Genomic DNA, 20,000 nt, shown 5'->3' with positions numbered 1-20,000 from the left:
TGAGTTTTCTAATAAAATACGTTAAGGTAGAGTCTGTTAAAATTTTAGCAGCATCTAAATTAATGGTTTGGAACATTTGGATTCACAGGCAGCGATTTCATTTGCTTATTATAGCTGGTCTTATGTCTAATTCTAAAGAAGTATTTTGTTGGCATGTTGTTAAGCTAACAAACCTGATGCTACAATTTACTGAGCAGAACAATACAGTACAGTACAGTAGAGTACAGTATGGTTTGTTTCAATATGCTTCAGTATCAGGGTCATTCCAATCAGCCTTGTATCTCCACTATCAACAGTACCCTTATTTAGTAGACAAGATGTATTGGCATCATTCTTGCTTAAAGAAAGCTGTTCGAGCCATGAACATATTGTGTCTTTTAAGAGCTAAAGCTCATTACTTTAAATGTAGACATGCAGCACGTGGCTGTTCATCACAAGAAGACAGCAAACTCTGTTTGAGCATGGCTCATTGCTGTACATCACCATTGTATTATTGTGTCATGTTTAAAGATGTTGCTTCCTGTGTTGACGTTCCCTTGCCTTGTTGCACTCACTGGTGACAATTCTCTGTAGATCAATAGCATTCAACAGCGAGCCGAGCTCCACCCTTGTGTTACCATACTGCTGTGCTAAATACCCTTAAGCTGGATTTATACTTTTGCCTGGCACCGCATAGCACAACTCGCGAAATGGACAAGGCTTTTATACTTTCCGCATTCGCCGTTGTGATATTCTTTCAAGCAACAGGGGGCGGTCAAAAGAAACTGGCTGTAAAGTCAGATGGATTAACAGGGAAGTAAGAAGTTTCAGGAACTATGTCATAACATTAATATCATTCAAGATTTGTGAACTAATTATTTTTATTGTTTTTATCAATTATTTAAATGATTATAAGGATTTTCATAACCATTCAAGATTTTTTTCAAATCAAACTTTGATGCATCACTTGCTTTTTGTTCATATCTCGGACAGTTTTACCCATTAAAGTTTACTAAAATATCAATGAGAAGAGAACATGAGTTGCTCTACAAATATATTCTTTATTAGGGCAAGCATAAAAGCAAAAAAAAGCAGACTTAGACACTTAGATTTAGCCCGCTCAAAAATTCACACATTACTCTTAGTTTCTGTTGCAAACTTATGCTAAAAGGGCAATAATGGTCCATCATTCCTGACCATTATCACAAACAAAACCCAGAAAAACAGGCCATAAGTAAAGTGTAAACCGATAGGTTCAAATATTCCTTTCCAGTTATCAAAGAAATAATTTGTTCCCTAAATATAGTTTTGTAACTATTAAATTGTATAAAACAAAACATTTTACATATATATCAGTGTGAAAGCTATGACTGGTGGAAAAAACATATTTTTGTAATTGTGTACAGGTCTCCACTTTTATTTTTCTTTCAGAGATAAACTATTTAGAAACAGGTGATTACTAATTATATGATCATAAACTTGTGGATCTCATACAGCTAATATTTGGTGACATTTTTTTTTTTTTTACAATTATCATCCTTTTACACTTTTTTGTATCCGCCCGATGGCCAAACATCCGCAATCAATTAACCAGTGGAAAATCTTCTTTCGTCCTACACGTTTCTTACTTCTCGTTGTGTGTGCGCGAGAACTGTGAACACTTTGCAGACGCCCAAAAAGAAGTCCGGGATTTGGCTTTTAATTTCGCTTTCTAAGCCATTGTTAATTGTATGCCTTTTTAGATTAAATTTTTATTTTAGGCCTTATTTACTTTCGCTTGGCTTCGCAGCTGACATCGTGAACAGTAGAAACAATAAAGATTTAATAATTTGATCTAAACAATTCAGATAAACTTTTTTTATTTACTCAGAGAGAACAAAATTACATCTAAACTAACTGCAAAATATATGTAAGCCTAATTAACTCATTTGCCTTATTTAAATAATATTTTTTTATTCTTGTAATTATTATACTTTTTAGAAATTTTTATTCCATGAATATTTTTATTCCTTTATGTCATTTATTTCTCATTTGCTGTATATTTTTTGTAGGTAACCATGTACCGTAGGTAACAGGTGTTTATCAATCCGGCAACCACCGCAAGTATGTTTCAAACCTGTGGGAAGCTCTACATGTAACAATTTCCATGAACTTACGATATCCCTTAAATCTACTTAGTTTAAACTCTCCACCACCTAGCAACGGCTTTTCTTTAAAACGTACAATCTCAGACTTAACATATGGTTCTTTGCACAAGTACTTAAAGATGACATCCTTATTAGTTTTTAAGTAGCCCTGTCACATCGAAATCTTCCACACTTAATTATCTTCAAGTTTTTGGTCCCAAGAAGTCCCCCTTTCCACATTCGTGTCCATTTGTTAGCCACTTATCTTAAGATGGATGCCACTGGAGCTTTGGAGGACGGATAATGAACTGCGAATGAGCTGCTAGATATGCGAGTCTGGAATTCAAACTATTTTCTATACATAAAGAAACAGCTGTTGGACTCATACTTTGAAGAACGACGGTGTCCCGAAATGGGCCTTTTCGCATTAAGCTCCATGCCTTGCAAAGAATGCGTGCGTGTGCTTCTCGAATATCTTCTTGGCGCTAACTAAATGTTTTTGATCCAAAACTCACAGTAACATCTACGGCGGTGGTTCTTACTTGAGAGGCATCTTGGGAGAAAACGGCGTCGAAGGCAAACATCTTTGGGGCGGGCAGCACTGCTCGTCTGTGCACTGAGGTGGGCTGTGTGTGGAGTGAGGGGTCGTAGAGGGTCAGCTGCTTCTTACGCATGTCCACCTTCAGGAAGGACATGGACTCGGATGAATCCACAACCCCCAGAGATGGGCAGATACGCATCATCACTTTGACCTGGATATGGGGGAAGAGAAAGAAACGGTAAAGAGAAAAGAAACTGATAAAGTATAAGCAGTTTCAATTAAACAATATAACAAGAACATAATATAACAATGTAACAAGAAATTATAATAAATAATATACTAAAAAACATTTTCATAACAACATTTTTTAGTAAACAGCAAAAAAATCCTGGGTTCTACACAATGTGTTTTGAGACAATATGAAGGAATTAAGTTAACTTGTTATGTGTTTCCAATTTAAGTATACTAAACCTAAAACAAGTAAATTGTCCCAAAACAAACTCAGGAATTGTATTGTTTCAGCTTATTTTAAATAAGTAGTCTGAACAAACAACAAACATAATTTTTTTGAGTGTATAGAGTGTAGTATAATACATATATTTATAGTCAGAGTATTGTATAGTACGGAGGTTGCATTGTTTTCAAAACCTTGCACTCGAAATGCATAAGCAGTGGCGCAAAAAGGGGGTATGCAGTATATGCGGCGCATAGGGGCGCCACACATGGGGGGCGCCATTGTGCCAAAACTATTTTTGAAATTATCCATATTATCCATATTATCCATGTTTCAAATATATTTTTTTTGTTAAAAATGTTTATTTAGCATTTTATACGCCTATAATATTGTATTTTATTAAATAAAAAAATCATTCCACCCCTCCCCCCATTTTTCATACCATATACGTATTTTTATGAATTTATTATGTATCATATTGATTCATCAGGCCTTTTGGTAACTTCTTAGCTCAAAACTATTTTAATTTTAGCTACAAACAAAGTTATAACATTTCAATTAAATAGAATATTTCACACAGTTTGTTTCTGTTTTTTTTTTTTTTACAGTAAACATTTGACAGTCTTTTTTATTTCACTTTTAGCAGTTTCAGTCAATTGTTCTTGCAAAGACAGACCTTACACTTCTCACAGTATGCATGTGAGAAGTAATTGCAATGTTCTTTTGCCCATTAGGACTCCCATGTCTATCATTTTGTTTTGACAAATGTAATACAAAAAGTCCAAAAGCAAGGCTAGTCAAGGTGCTATAATCATTTAGTGAGGGAAATTTAAATTGAGAAGAAATTTGGGGTGGTATGAGATGCATTTCTTTGCGACTTAACATGCTTAATGTAATTATACCTTTTACTACTTCAAAAAATACAGTTTCACAATTCTGAACACAACTGAAATAGTATGAAGCATATTGATATCTTTATGAAAAAATATCTTTAATTTATTGATGGAAATATTTTCCACATTTTATCACTTGCCTGTTTTAAAATATAGTTGGATTGAAGGGGGGCACGCAAAAGTTGAAGCCGCATACCCATCAGTAAATGTGCAGTTGCGCCCCTGTGCATAAGCATGGTTTTTTAGGTATCCAAACTGCATTTTTGCATAAATGAATAGCAGAGTTAAATATATTTTAGCATTAGATATACTGTAAAAAAATTGCTAGGCTCCATGGAATTAATTTGTGTTGAGACAATATAAAGAAATTTAGTTAATTAGAAATTAAGCGGATTAAGCTGCCTGTTAAGTTCTGTATTGATTATAAAATATTGCTTCTTACCTGTAAAGCTTTAAATAATCTAGCTCCTGTTTATCTAACCAACCTTCTGTCTCGCTACAATCCAGCTCTCTCTTTAAGATCTCAAAACTCAGGAGTAGTACCCAGAATTGCAAAGTCTACTAAAGGAGGTCAAGCCTTTTCTTTTATGACTCCCAAACTCTGGAATAGCCATCCTGATAATGTGTGAGGCTCAGACACACAATCTTAGATCAAAATTAGATTAAAGACCTATCTTTTTAAGTAAAGCATACACACAATGCATCACATGGTATGATGAATGTGCTCCATGTGGCTGAGTGGGCTTGACAAACCACCTGTTGGACACACTTTTCATGTCTTAATGCAACAGACATTTTGTTGAAATACTTATAGGTTTTGTTTGTTTGTATGTTTAGTTATATAATTCATTTTGTTCAAATCATGAACAGTAGCAACGTTAATTATTTCTTTGTTCTCCACCTGGGGATGCCCATCCCGAGGCCTCTAGAGATTGTGCAGCGCCATTGATGGGATTCAATAGCAGTGAAGAGATTATGCCAACCATCTAGGACTTCCTGGACAACACATACGCTTTATACACAAATACATTTCATTGAACAGGTACACACAGACATCACCTATATGCTATAAATATGCATATATATATATATATATATATATATATATATTTATATATATATATATATATATATATATATATATATATATATATATATATATATATATATATATATATATATATCAGAGGTCGGGTTTGAACTTGATGAGCATATAGGTTAAATTATTCATTTATTTATTTGACAAATGAACAAAAACTCCTATCTGCCTTAACTCATATCTTCCTCCTGCATCGACCTGAACTGGGTGCTTGCCTGTGTGTAATCAAACGCATCAAGGGAGACTGATGCAGAGGCAGTTGTCATTAAATTCTGTGTCTTTGCCTCGGAAAGTCGACTTCTCGTGACTAAAGACCGGAAATAGCGCCACTTCAACCAGCGTTTTGTAGTTTAGAAACATTTTTCCTAAGACTGTGATCAGAACCAAGTTTGCTGGATTCTCTGAATGAGGGATTTCCCGATCATGCAAGCACTCGTTTTACTGGGAAAAAATACTATAGCACGCGCTTCTTCTGCACCAGGGGCGCAGCTGCACCCCTCTGCGTTCCGTAGTGCTCACAACACATTCCAAAGCACCTGACCTCCTTGGTTGGCTCGTAGCAGCTGTCGGCGACTAAAGATTTTTGTCGGTTTGTTCGGTCACACTTAACAATAAGGTACAATAGTTAATATTAATTCATGCATTTACTAACATGAACAAACAATAAACAATACATTTACCACTGTATTTGTTCATGTTAGTTAACGTTAGTTAATGAAAATGCAGTTGTTCATTGTTAGTTCATGTTAACTCATGGTGCATTAACTAATGTTAACAAGCATGAGTTTGGATGTTAATAATGCATTATTAAATGTTCAATTATGATTAATAAATGCTGTACATGTGTTGTTCATGATTAGTTCATGTTAGTAAATGCATTAACTAATGAACCTTATTGTAAAGTGTTATCGTTATTATTCATCTTCCACTGCATCACTTCCTCTTTTTTCACCTTTATTTTTAATATTACAACTACTTGGCCGTTTAAAGAAACTTCTCACACTCAGCTGCTATGATAGTTTTGCAACTGTACGCAGCGGTGACAAAGAGGAGACAAAACAAGGACAATCGCGATCAGCTGGACAAAAGTCAGAATTACAGTTAGCTACAAATTACAATAGATCTTCCTCAGCAAAATCCATCAAAATGACGGATCACTTTCAGATAAAGAGAAAATCTGTCAATGATGGAAAATATTCGGTTAACGCGACCTCTGATATATATATATATATATATATATATATATTGAATTCAGAATTATTAGCCCCCCTTTGTTTTTTTTTTTTTGTTTTGTTTTTTGTTTTTTTTCATTTTTTAAATGTTTCCCAAATTATGTTTAACGGAGCAAGGAAATTTTCATAGTATGTCTGACAATATTTTTTTTTCTTCTGGAGAAAGCCTTAATTGTTTTGTTTCAGCTAGAATAAAAGCAGTTTCCTTTTTTTTTTTTTTTTTTTAATAATTCAAGGGGGCTAATAATTCTGACTTCAACGGTATATACAGTTGAATAATATTAACTAGATATTTTTCAAGACACTTCTATACAGCCTAAAGTGACATTTAAAGGCTTAACTAGGATTATTAGGTTAACTAGGCAGGTTAAAGTAATTAGGCAAGTTATTGTAAGTTATTGTATAATATATATATATATATATATATATATATATATATATATATATATATATATATATATATATATATATTTTTTTTTTTTTTTTTTTTTTTTTTTAATATCATCCAGAAGTAAAAATATTTTAAGACATACTGTGAAAATTTCTTTGATCGGTTAAACATCATTTGTAAAATATAAAAAAAAAAAATTAAAGCGGGCTAATAATCCTGACTTCAACTATATATACCATTATTAATTTACCAAAAATAATATATAGCACTTATGACTGTCGAGCAGCTATTCCTGTTTTAACATCAACTCATTTTACAAACCAAACAGCTGAATAACAAAGGGAACTTACTTCATAAAAAAAGAAAACTGTAATTGCATCATCACTGCTGACCACACACAAAGTAAACCAACAAAACCAGCCATTAACAAATAGACCATCTTTAGCAATGCCACACATAGTGACGATTGTGTCACGGTGCGCTACTAAGACCATTTGCAGCGAATACAGTAAAGAAAAACAAACACACTTAAGGAAAGCCTCTTGCCCTTAATACAGCATTCAGAGCCGCACAAAGCCACAGTCTTCCACGGGTGATTTGTAGCAGAGATATAATTACAACATTCAGGCTCCAGTGCTACGAAACAATGTCTGCACTACTGATCCTATTCCACGGCACCCGGGGCCAAGCGGCATGCCTGCGCCACAGCGGCGGCCTGGTATGAACTCCCCCTTTTCCGCTCCGCAGGGGCCGATTACACTGATGGACATGTGCACGTGGTGAACGAATCACGCCGGCCGTGACATTGGAAATAGGCTACCATATATGACGGGCCCCCCGAATGGGACCAGCCACCCAGACACCACAGAAATGTGGGACTGTCGAGTTTTACATTTGTTGGCAATTTGATACGTGAGGAGAGTTTGATCCCTGTAGTGTGGCTGCTGGCTTCACACCTCCTAAACTCTGCTCTCGAAATGACGTCCTACAAGCTTCTGCAACAATCCAAAGTGTAATTAACTCGATGTGTCAAACATCTACCGACAACTGGAGCTCTGTTAGAGTTATAAGTGGACAATTAAATGACTTATTAAGGGACAGTTTGAGACATATATCATACCAAACAAAAATAAAATAAAAACCAATGGTCAGACTGCGGTCACTGTTACAACATCACATGTTAGAATGAAAACATTGTATTTATTGTAGAAGTTATCTTCATCCACACTATACAGCCTACAATCAGAATAACGTGAACATTAATGCTTACTTTTACCAAAATCCCTTTAAGGCAAGTCAATGCACTTGGTGGCCATCTTTGAAACGCCTCTCAGGCAGTTTGCTCAGGCATTTTGTTTGAATGGGGAAACATTAAATTCTTTAAAATTGCTTGCCAAGCTTACAATTAAATTTCATATTAGGAATCAACAATGAAATTAAACAACAACTGTGTCTTTAGTTTAATTTCTAAACATTCGTATTTCAAAATCTGCAGCCCCTCCCCTGAAAAATCGTCAGTCGTGATTGGCTCCTGTACTAGCAGGCAGGGCTTCATTCAGCAATAATGACTGTTACACTATTCCCCATTAAAACCTATGTGAGTGATATGTCATGTCATATATATTCTATAGTCTTTGCTTTTACTATATCCCCAGGGTGCAAATTACAAGGGTGTTTAGTGAGGATTGACCCCTCTAATTAATGCTTGATCCTCTTTTAACTCCTCTTGTAACTCTTCACTTTAGCTTTATCTTTGTGGATCAGTGGCTATGTTTCCATCCAAAAATGCAAATTAACTTAATGCACAAAACTGGAATGCCACATAAAAGATGTGCGAATAAAGCAGTGTTTACATGCAACCAATCAAAGCAAACAGAATCGTCACTTCCTGATTAACTGGTGCCAAATATCAACATTAAAGATTTTTTTTTTTTCTGCGATTGTTATTTGCTGTGGTAGGAGAAGCTGCGTAAATCTTTTTCAAATTTATTTATTTAATAAATGTTTTGTGCCTAAAAAGAAAATCCTGACATGCAATGAACGTGTGGTGGCGTTTGAAGACGTCAACGAGCGTCAACCGCAGAGCACAGACGCAATCCACAATTCTACAGAAAATTTATAATATATAACACTAATTTTGAGATTGTTAAGACGTTTTAGAATCACCAAAACACATTTTAGATGTTTTACAGTGTGCTCAAGCCAGCTGATTTGTCTATACACAAACATTTTTAGCATCACATGATCTCTCATAACAAAATCACATGACTTTTTTAATGCACATTCTGGAATGTGTTTGGTAAAAGTGTTTCCACTGTAGTTTATGCACATTTTTTCTTATGAAATAAAAAGTTTATACACAACAAAATGCGCATAAAAAATATGTGGATGGAAACGTAGCTACTGACTGCAGGAAAAATGTTAAAGCCAGAAAGTAACATCCATGATTAATGAGGGACCACCATAATATTAAACGTATAAATTTTCGGAAATATTTTGTAATTATTATTAAAATGACAAATGTTAAAATGAAATATTCACACGTCTACAAAAAAAGTCTGGGTGCTATAAATAGATTTAATTTAACAAAGTTATTAAATTACAAAAATTGAAAATGACCAGAATGTTAATTTGGTCCCACTTTATTTTGATTGTCAATTTGTTGACTTTAAGCTACATTGCATCCATATTCCAACTAATTCTCATTAGATTATAAGACGACTTTTAGCTTGGGGTTAGGGTTAGTTTAAGTTGACATGTATTGCAAAGTGTCTTATGGTCAGTTAAATGTCTGTTGAAGGAGCAGTATTAACATATCAAGCAGACATTCTACCAATACTCAAATGGACCATCAAAATTACCGGTAGTTCTAGTGTCAAAGCTGGCATTTCACACTCTTCTCACTTTTGTCATGAGACATGTGAGAACCATTGACATCAATGGGAACAATACAGTAAACATTTTCAGCAAATATGCAGTCTTTTTTGGCTTCTGAAGGCTTGGAATACCGTTTAAAATTCACACTTTTACTCAGCATTTTGTCCTTTTTGGAGCTAGACAGCTACTGAAATTACAGCACATGTCTTGCATCCTTCTGGATAAGTTGGTCATTGTGCAAACAAAATGGTTACACAGACGGCTGAGCCATTATTCTAATGCCTGCAGCTTTTTTTAGTTCTCCCAAAAGCTGCCAACAACTGGAGTCCATTCAGGCAGCAGCATCAGATGCGTGTTTGCAGTAGTAGGAAGAGGAAGCTCATTAGTGAGGCTGGGACGTAATGAGTCCATTCTCAGTGGGTACTTATCAATCATTTCACTGGGCTACAGCTTTTGGCATGACACTCTACAATCATCTCTCAGAGCAGGTGGCATCTAATCTGGAACAAATCCTCTTCATCACCATATATACTGTAATATAGTGCTAAAGACAAACCCTCTGGACATTGAGGAGGGGATATGTACATACTGAAGAATTCTAGTCTTGGCCAAAATCCCAATTTGAGAAACCTAAACACACAATCTGTTCACCATCAATAACATACCGTACTCAGAAACTTGGGTAGTTTTGGGTACTGTATATGGCTGGATGATGGATTCCAAATGCATTTTTGTGAAAGATTAAGGGTGCGTTTACATGACAACAGTACAGCGAAAATGTATGTTTTTACTTGGATTTTAAAAGAAGCTCCACATTTACACAACATATTCAAAATGATCTGCACTGACACACTTGCAAAATGGACCAAAAATCTGCATTACCTATACCAGGTCAGTAACTGTCAACTTTAGTGCAAAAAAAAAAGTTTGTTATTTAGATTTGTTGTCTTCTTTCTAGTCCAAATATCAAAAAAAAAAAAAATTCTAGATCAAGAAGCACTTTCTAGATGATTGACTCGTTTTAAGAAATAATAAGCCAACATTAAGTGAGTTTTCCTTGAAACAAGCAAAATAATCTTGTTTTTCCTTTTGGAACATTTTCATTTTGCTTGTTTTAAGAAACAACTCATTTCATTTTGACATATTATATCTTAAAACAAGACCGTGGTGGTATTTTTCAAAACTTTATAAACATTGAACCCATTTTCAGTGTCAAAAACACCACTGCTGTAAAAATAAACAGACAAAATTTATAAAACGTTCCCTGTTTTTGGTTGAAAATATTGTTGCGTAAACAGCCCCTATTGTGTGAATTAGCTATTACAATGGTGGAGGTAAAAGAAGAAAAGCTGCCTGACCTTGCCCATGCCAGGGTTCTCCTTGGCCTTTGACCCTGCCCTGAGCAGACATGGTGGAGCAGGTGGAGGGGAAAACTGGAGGACAGCACTAAAGTTAGTAGGGTAGATGGAGGGCTCCTGGGGGTACACCAGTGGCGGCTGCTGCTTCTTCCTTTTGGATGATAGATTCAGCTTCTGAGCAGCCCTGAGATGACAAACAAAAAAATTTATAACACAGATTAGGAGTTTATAATATTAGGTAGAATAAACGTTTAGGGTTCTCACTAAAAGAAATCAGTTAATTGGCAGTTCATGTATTTTGTGATTGACAAGTGTTTTTTCCTTTATTAACTGTTATTAATTGTATTTTGGGACCTTGATCTCTGCTCTGTCAATTTATGATGTTGATATTTCATCTCTACAACTCAACAAAGTGACTTTTATTGACATTTTAGTAGTTTGAAATAATGTAAAGTGTGAGAAATAATATATAGAGAAACAAGTCTTTAAAATAACAGAAAATGTACTGGCTGTACCGTAACATACAGCACCAACGCAGACAATATTTCGCTTCAAACTAATAAAACTGTTAATAAAAGTCACTTTTTTTGAGATCGAGGTACCAAAATGCCATTCAAAAGTATAAATAAAGGGGAAAATAAAAACATAAATCACAAAATGCAGAAAAATGCTAATTTATGGATTTTTTTCACAGTGTATAAACCTGATATATGGCACATATGCAAATTACACATTTAACATACAAGTTCTTGTTTAGATTTCACACGTCAGAATTATTAGCCCCCTTTTGAAATGTTTTTTTTTTTTTTTTTTTTTTTTTATATTTACCAAATGATGTTTAACAAAGCCAGGAAATTTTCACAGTATGTTTGATGTTTGATTACGTTTTTTCTTCTGGAAAAAGTCTTATTTGTTTTATTTCGGCTAGAATAAAAGTAGTTTTTAAATTTTTAAAAAACATTTTTCAGACAACTTATAAGCCCCTTTAAGCTATTTTTTTTCCGATAGTCTAAAAAACAAACCATCCGTATACAATAACTTGCCTAATTACCCTAACCTGCATAGTTAACCTAAATAACCTAATTAAGCATTTACATGTCACTTTAAGCTGTATAGAAGTGTCTTGAAGAATATCTAGTCAAATATTATTTACTGTCATCATGACAAAGATAAAATAAATCAGTTATCAGAAATAAGTTTTTAAAACTATTATGTTTAGAAATGTGCTGAAACAATCTTTCTTCCGTTAAATAGAAATTGGGGAAAAAAATAAACAGGGGTGTTAATGATTCAAGGGGTGAATAATTCTGAACTCAACTTTATATGTGTGTGTGTGTATGTATATATATATATATATATATATATATATATATATATATATATATATATATATATATATATATATATATATATATATATATATATATATATATATATATATATATATATATATATATATATATATATGCAACATATATTTCAACATTTAGCAAAAAGTTTGATAAGACCTAATACAACAAAGATAAAAAATAAAAATAAAAAAAGATCACAATATCAACATCCTATATCAAAAGTATGGATTCAAATATTCAAATGACTTCATTGTTGTATATTGTTTTGCAAATTAACATCCCAACTATTTATTTAGAAACATCCTTTGGTTGATCATGAGAATGATGACTACAGATGTAAATAAGATTCATTTCTTTTTCCATTCGAGGGGCTTTGCCATCATGATGGCTTTGTTTCCAGGACCAGGTGGACAGTGAAGAACTCTATTCACACTTTTCCTACTAGAAGACCTGAAGTTAAGCAATTCAAACTTTGAAGTTTTTAAAACTACTGAAGTGATTGTAACTTTGCATGCCACGTGCATCAGATGTTCAACCAGTGGTTTGTGGGTTGATACTAAATACGTATAGAAATCCTAAAGATAAAGTAGCAAAATATAGCTTATTAAAAATTCATGATGAATTGAGTGCAAAATAATAAAAAAACAACTAACAGGCTTTTGGGAACTTCAACAGATATCTGATATAGAGCAATAGATATCCAAGGCTCCTAGATTGTGGAGAGCCACTCAATCAGATCCAAAAACCTGTAAAGAGATAATGCCAACCCTATAAGGACCTAAAGAGATGATGCCAAAAATTTGAGATATTTGAAGAAACACTTAACATGTATTATTATTCAGTCACTCAGTTCATTTTCGGCTTAGTCCCTTTATTAATCAGGGGTCACCACAGCAGAATGAACTGCTAAGTTAGCATATGTTTTATGCAGCGGATGCCCTTCCAGCTGCAACCCATCACTGGGAAACATCCATACACACTCATACACACATACACTATGGACAATTTAGCTTACCCAATTCACCTATACCACTTGTCTTTGGACTGTGGGGGAAACCCACAAAAAGCACCCGCAAGAAACCCACGAGTTCAGGGAGAGAACATGCAAACTCCACACAGAGGCCCAAACCAGCGATCTTCTTGCTGTGAGGCGATCGAGCTACCCATTGCGCCACTGTGACACCCCAAGTGTATTATTATTACATGTAGATATTATTTATTTTGGAAAGACTCTATAACTGGAGGTTATGTATAATGCTAAGCCTTTACACAACCACTTTTCTGATTTTGACCATAATGTAATGATGTGCACATTTTGTAAAGCTGCTTTGGAACAATAAATACTGTAAAAACATAAACTTGATTGAACTGAAATAAAATATAACATACAAAGGTGTAGACTGAGGTATGTGTAGCATAAAAACACAATCTCAATGAATCAGTCAACTGAATTCTCTCAAAAGAGTCGATCTGTCAGAGGGGGGTCAATTAAAATTGGGCCAGAACTCTGTCACCGGAGGGAAAAGCGATTTTCAGAGGAACCCTACGTGTTTAAAAGAATTTTCTTTTTCACTCTGACAGAGGGGTGTACGTCCAAAAATCATTTTGGTATTTTCCTGATTGATTTAATGGTAGAGCTTGACATTTAAAACTTGATGCTGTAAATTCAGACCTTAAAGGTCAAAAGCCCCCTATCGCATTGCCAAGGTAAACACAGACCAGCTCCCTCTTTCTCCACAGGCAGCCTTTCCCCTCTTTATTTCACAACTAAATAGTCACACTGTGCTCAGAAACCCTTGAAAAAATGTCCTCTAAAAAAAAAAAACGTAAAAGTGAAGCTAATGGGGTCAGCCCTGCATTTACCCTTAACAGTAGCCATTTGCTAAGTCTGGCTTTACAGTGACCCAGTTAGAGTCTGGAAATTAATCTGAATATCCATGTGAGGTGTCACTGTAGCCCTCCAGAAACAGTAGCTACGTTCCCAGCGAAGTCAATGGAATATATTTAAGACTGAACTATACAATTGTTCTGGTGATTGGTGGAAAAGTGAAAAAAGCTAAGGCTATCAAGTGACGTTTGGAGGCTTAGCTCGCATTAAGAAGTACATTAAGGCTGTTCACTTGGGCTGAAGTGTTACGGCGGAGGACTAAGTAAAGGAAAGCTGTCCACAGCGGTCTTTAACCATGATCGCACTAAATGCCGCAATAATCAAGAGTGAAGGAGACCCTGGACAATAACACTCACTGTGGTAGTACATTGCAGCTCAAACTCCAGTCGTCATCTGTTTATGCCTTAAACTCATTTTGGAGGATTTCCAGAGTTCTTTTCTTCTTCAGAAAACTAGGAGACCAATTAGTTTAAGTAAAAGGTGACTGATGTAATCATTCGGTGTATTTATTTATTTATAGCATTTCAAACAAACGTTTTTCAAATTAACTGACTTAAATACACATGTGGTATAACCATCAAGGAACCATTAACCTTACATACATGGTAATGTAGACTTAACCATTATTTAGTTGAAGTCAAAATTAGCCCCTCTGAATTATTAGACCCCCTGTTTATTTTTTTCACTAATTTCTGTATAATGGAGAGCAGATTTTTTAAGACATTTCTAAACATAACAACAGTTTTAACTACTCACTTCTAATAACTCATATATTTTATCTTTGCCATGATGACAGTAAATAACATTTTAGACATGTTTCAAGACACTTCTATACAGCTTTACATTAAATTAGGTTAATTAGGTTAACTAGCCAGGTATAATGATTGTTTGTTCTGTAGACTATGGAAAAAAATATATATTTTTAAAGAGGCTAATAGTTTTGTCATTAAAATAGTGTTTAAAAAATAATAACTGCTTTTATTCTAGCCTAAATAAAATAAATAAGACTTTCTCCTGAAGAAAAAAATATTATCTGACATACAGTGGACATTTTCTTGCTCTGTTAAACATCATTTGGGAAATATAAAATAAATTAATTAATTAATAAAAATCAAAGATGGGCTAATAATTCTGACTTCAACTGTGGTAAATAGATATACTTTTTTTATCAGTTGTCCTCACTTGACGCTGGTGTTTTGCTAGTTTTATTTCCCCATCATCCCTGGTATTTTCCTCCATGTTGGTTGCACCTCATAACCTTGTTGTGCAAAACAAAACAAAAAAAGCAAATGTAAAAATATTTTTCCCCATTAACTTTTGTTGGGGTGTCACTCCATTTGACATCTTACAGCAGGGGTGCCCACACTTTTTCAGCATCCAAGCTTCTTATAAAATGACCAACTCAAAACGATCTACCTAGTATAAAAATGCAAAACAAATATTTATTTATTAACATATTGAGAATTCTTTATTTGTACACTATATATTGATGTACCTTGACAAACCGTATGAACCCATATTGTGTAACAGCCTTCAACTCTCTACATATATTTCGTCATTACCTTAAGCCTGGTTTATACTTCTGCATCAAGTAATTGACATGACCCACGACGCATGCAATCTGCGTAGCTGTGCACTTATACTTCTGCGCACTTTTTCTGTTGCTCTGCCATAACACTTCAGAAACAATTGCTGGCAGTAGCTGTTTATGTTTCTCTGTGTCTAGTTTCTTTGCTGGTATTTTGTTTTTTTTCTGAACGCTACATTAATGTACCAGTATATAGCTCAAACTTGCTCCTTTTGTGGCTGGAATCGGCAGACATGCAACAACTTTAGCCTTAAGGTAAACACAAAAAAAAACAGTCTCCATCCGGAGCTGCTTCACGAGACTCCAAACTTGTAAACACTCGCTCCATCGGGCTTGCGCCATCGGGCTCTAACCTCCACCCAGACTCGTCAGCACTACCAATCCGACCAATCACAGAGCATGCGCTATGCATCGTTCCGATGTGTAGTTAAATTTTTTTAAAGGTGCGCGTCAACGTTGACAACGGCCACGGCGAGGGCTATGCGACCACGCGTATAGGCTGGGCCGTAGCATGCACATGTGCTTCACATAGAAGTATAAACCAGCCTTTACTCTGATGACCAGCATTGAATAAAGTCAGCCAGTGAAGTATAGTCTAGGCAGTAGCTGCTGATATTTGGACTTAACCGCACCAACTTCGCTAGATGATGCAAAATTATAGTCGCAACAGTTTTATGCGCATGTGTGGTTACCCATGTGTCACATGGACAGAAATCAGACTGGCTGCCCTGTATGTCAATCAATTCGTCAAATTTCCGTGAGGATGGATGATAGGCTGATGTCTAATTTTTAATGCCATGCAATCTACCCATGCAACCTTTGCAATCGACCGGTAGATTGTAATCAACCAGTAGATTGCGATCAACGTATGGGCACCTCTGTCTTACAGCATAAAGTAGGCTCTAAGGGCTCATGTACTGAGTTTGACACAGATGCATTGTTGTTGCTTTTGTTTTGTTTGTTTGTTTATTTGTTTAGTTTTTATGTTCTCTTTCCCAATATTTTTTTCTCTATGTTGGTTACATCATGACTTTGTTGTGCAGTCTAAATAAATTAAAAAAAAAATGTGAAAACACTTTTTATAAAACAAATAGAGTCGCTATATTATTTATCAAATCTGAACTTTAATTTGTATTAAGTCAGGTGATTGGCTGGGCCATTCTACAGCTTTTTTTTTTTTTTTTTTTTTAAAGCATTTGAGAGTTTCCTTGGGTGTGTTTTGGATCAATGTCTTGCTGAAATGTCCACCCTGGTTTCATCTTCACCATCCAGCTATAATGTAGATGTTAAACTGAAGCAGCGAATATTACCTTACAATGAGGATGGGCAAAGGGTTGTTGAAGAACTACTAGCTGCAGTCTGGGCATTCACTGCCTTTCTACACCTCACTTTCTTCATGTATTCAATACTTTTTCCTGTTATTAAGCATAACTTCATTTGTGAACTAATTAGGTTTAGTTTTCTTTGCATATATGGATTTATTTGGTTTTTTGCAAACATCTGCGGAAAATTTCAAATCAACGGCAACTATAGGAATATCTTTTCTGAGAAAAAAGGTGACATGTTCAATGCTTATTTCCCCCACTGTATATAACAAATTATGCATAAGTTATTATATCAGTTTTAATATATCAGTCCAAAAGTGATGAATAAAATCATCAAATATTTATTGTTCTCTATCTTGAGATATCCTGTGATGCAGTAAAATCATTAAGGAAAATATAAAAGGCAGAGAGAACAAGAGAAATACAGTGAAAGACATTATGGTGGAAAATTGCTTATCTTTCCATTTATTTTTTTAAGCCCTAATCATTTGCTTTGGACATGCATGTGTGTGTATGCGTCTACACCCTTTCTTTCTCCAGCTCTCTTTGCATCACTCCATGCCTCTAGAAGTGTCAGCCCCTCCCCTTCCTTTTCTCTCTCTACACTCCTCTTTTCTGTGTCTCTGTCCGTCCCGGGAGCACATTCACCCAGCACACCACCGCTGATGAAATAATTATAACATCCTGGAGGAATACAGGAGCAGCTCCTCCCCGGGGACCTGACCACCCTCAAGAGCTGTTTGTGTGTGTGTGTGTGTGTGTGTGTGTGTGTGTATGTGTGTGTGTGTGTGTGTGTGTGTGTGTGTGTGTGTGTGTGCGTGTGTGCACGAAGAGACGAAAGGATTGCAGAAATGTGTGAGCACTGCATTCAGAAAGCATTATTAGTAAGACAGAAGACATGAGGGAAGAGTCCAAGAAAACAGAGAGGAAGAATAAATCAGACACAGCAATTATTATTTTTTTTTTGGGTGTGTGATGTATGTGCATCTGTCAAAAATAAGAACAAATATAATGATAAAACATGTAGACCAAAACTGATCAATTAATTTGTCCAAACTAGTCAGGTATGAATGGACCAATAGATTAATGAACGAACGAATGTACAAATGAACGAACGGATAAACGAATGAATGATGGATGGACAAACAAACAGATGGATGGACTAAGGAACAAACAAACTGCACATACAAAATAAATATATAAATTTTTAGATCTATTTAAAAATGTAAAAAAATAAGAATCCCAAATGAATGAATGAATCAATGGATCACTCATTCAATCCAATCTTCCATCCATTAAATGATTGGTGAATGAATAAATGAATCAATAAATAATCAATCGATGAATGAATAAATGAATGAATGAATGAATAATTGAATCAATCAATCAATCAATCAATCAATCAATCAATCAATCAATCAATCAATCAATCAATCAATCAATCAATTAACCCATTCCACCATCAATTGATTAAATGATGAATGAATGAGCGAATTAATGAATGAATGAATCAATCAATCAATGGATGGATGGATGAATGAAAAAATTACAATCAGTCAATCTATTCTTCCATGCATTGACTGATTAATGAATGAATGAATGAATCAATCAATCAATCAATCAATCAATCAATCAATCAATCAATCAATCAATCAATCAAGGAAATTAATCAAGAACCGAATCAATCATTTAATGAATGGGCGGATGGATGAATTAATCAATGAGTCAATAAATGAGTCAGTCAATCAATCAATCAATCAATCAATAAATCAATCAATTTTTACATTCATTGGTTGATTGAAAATTGAATGAATGATTTTAAAAAATGAATGAATCAAGAAATAAAACTAAAATGAATCAATCAATCGATGGGTGGACGAATGAATAAATGACTCAATTAATCAATCCATTATTCCATCCATTGATTAATTGATGAATGAATCAATCAATGAATGAATCAATCAAAGAATAAATCAATAAATCCATGAATGAATGAATGAATGAATGAATTAATGAATGAATGATCAATTAATCAATGGGTGTGTGAATGAATGATTCAATCAATCAATTCCATTCATTGATTGATTAATGAATACATTAATCAAGGAATTAATCAATTAATCGATAAATAAATGCATGAATGACTCAATCATTAATTCCATTCTTTCATCCATTGATTGATTGATTGATGAATGAATGAATGAATGAATGAATGAATGAATGAATGAATGAATGAATGAATGAATGAATGAATGAATGAATGAATGAATGAATGAATGAATGATTAAAAAATTGAATCAAGGAATGAATCAATCAATCAGTGGATATATGTATTAATAAATAACACAATCAATCCATTCTTCCATCCATTGATTGATGAATGCATTAATCAATAAATGAATCATTGAATGAATCAATGAATCATTCAGTAAATCAATCAATCAATAGATGAATGAATGGATGAATAAAATAGAAATTTGCATGCATGCATAAATTAATGCATATATTTACATTTGTAAAACTAATATGAATACTGAATGAATGAATGAATGAATGAATGAATGAATGAATGAATGAATGAATGAATGAATGAATGAATGAATGAATGAATGAATGAATTTAAGCTTAGAAAGAAAAATAAAAGATCATTCATTTTATATCTCAAATTAGATGTTTCCAATTTTTTAAAGCTTTATTCTCAAAGTACCCTCCAAAAACCCCAAAAAGTGTCAAGCTTTGACATTAAATGCTTGTACAGTACTGAAGCACCGCATGGATCCACAATAACAGCTCAAGCATGCTCAGCACGCACACCTGTACACTAATGCTGAAATTAATTGCTTGTTGAAGCACACGCGGGCTCTCTCTCACTTTTTCTCTCCTTCTCTCTCTCTCGC

At 34.4% G+C, this 20,000-nt stretch overlaps 1 protein-coding gene across 4 annotated transcripts in view; it reads right to left on the bottom strand.

Annotated features, from left to right (window-relative positions):
- kif26ab (kinesin family member 26Ab) overlaps positions 1 to 20,000 on the bottom strand; it is a 174,335-nt gene that overhangs the window by 23,301 nt on the left and 131,034 nt on the right. For all 4 annotated transcript variants that reach the window (XM_005158960.5, XM_005158961.6, XM_005158962.5 and 1 more), the window contains 2 exons: positions 10,951 to 11,134; positions 2,648 to 2,857 (listed from right to left, as the gene is read on the bottom strand). In XM_005158960.5, coding sequence (XP_005159017.1) covers positions 2,648 to 2,857; positions 10,951 to 11,134 — 394 coding nt within the window. The remainder of the gene's footprint in view (positions 1 to 2,647; positions 2,858 to 10,950; positions 11,135 to 20,000) is intronic.

This window comes from Danio rerio, chromosome 17 (assembly GCF_049306965.1).
Source record: "Danio rerio strain Tuebingen ecotype United States chromosome 17, GRCz12tu, whole genome shotgun sequence".
Classification (NCBI taxonomy): domain Eukaryota; kingdom Metazoa; phylum Chordata; class Actinopteri; order Cypriniformes; family Danionidae; genus Danio; species Danio rerio.
Note: the sequence above shows the minus strand (reverse complement) of the source record. Positions and strands in the feature narration are given on the sequence as shown.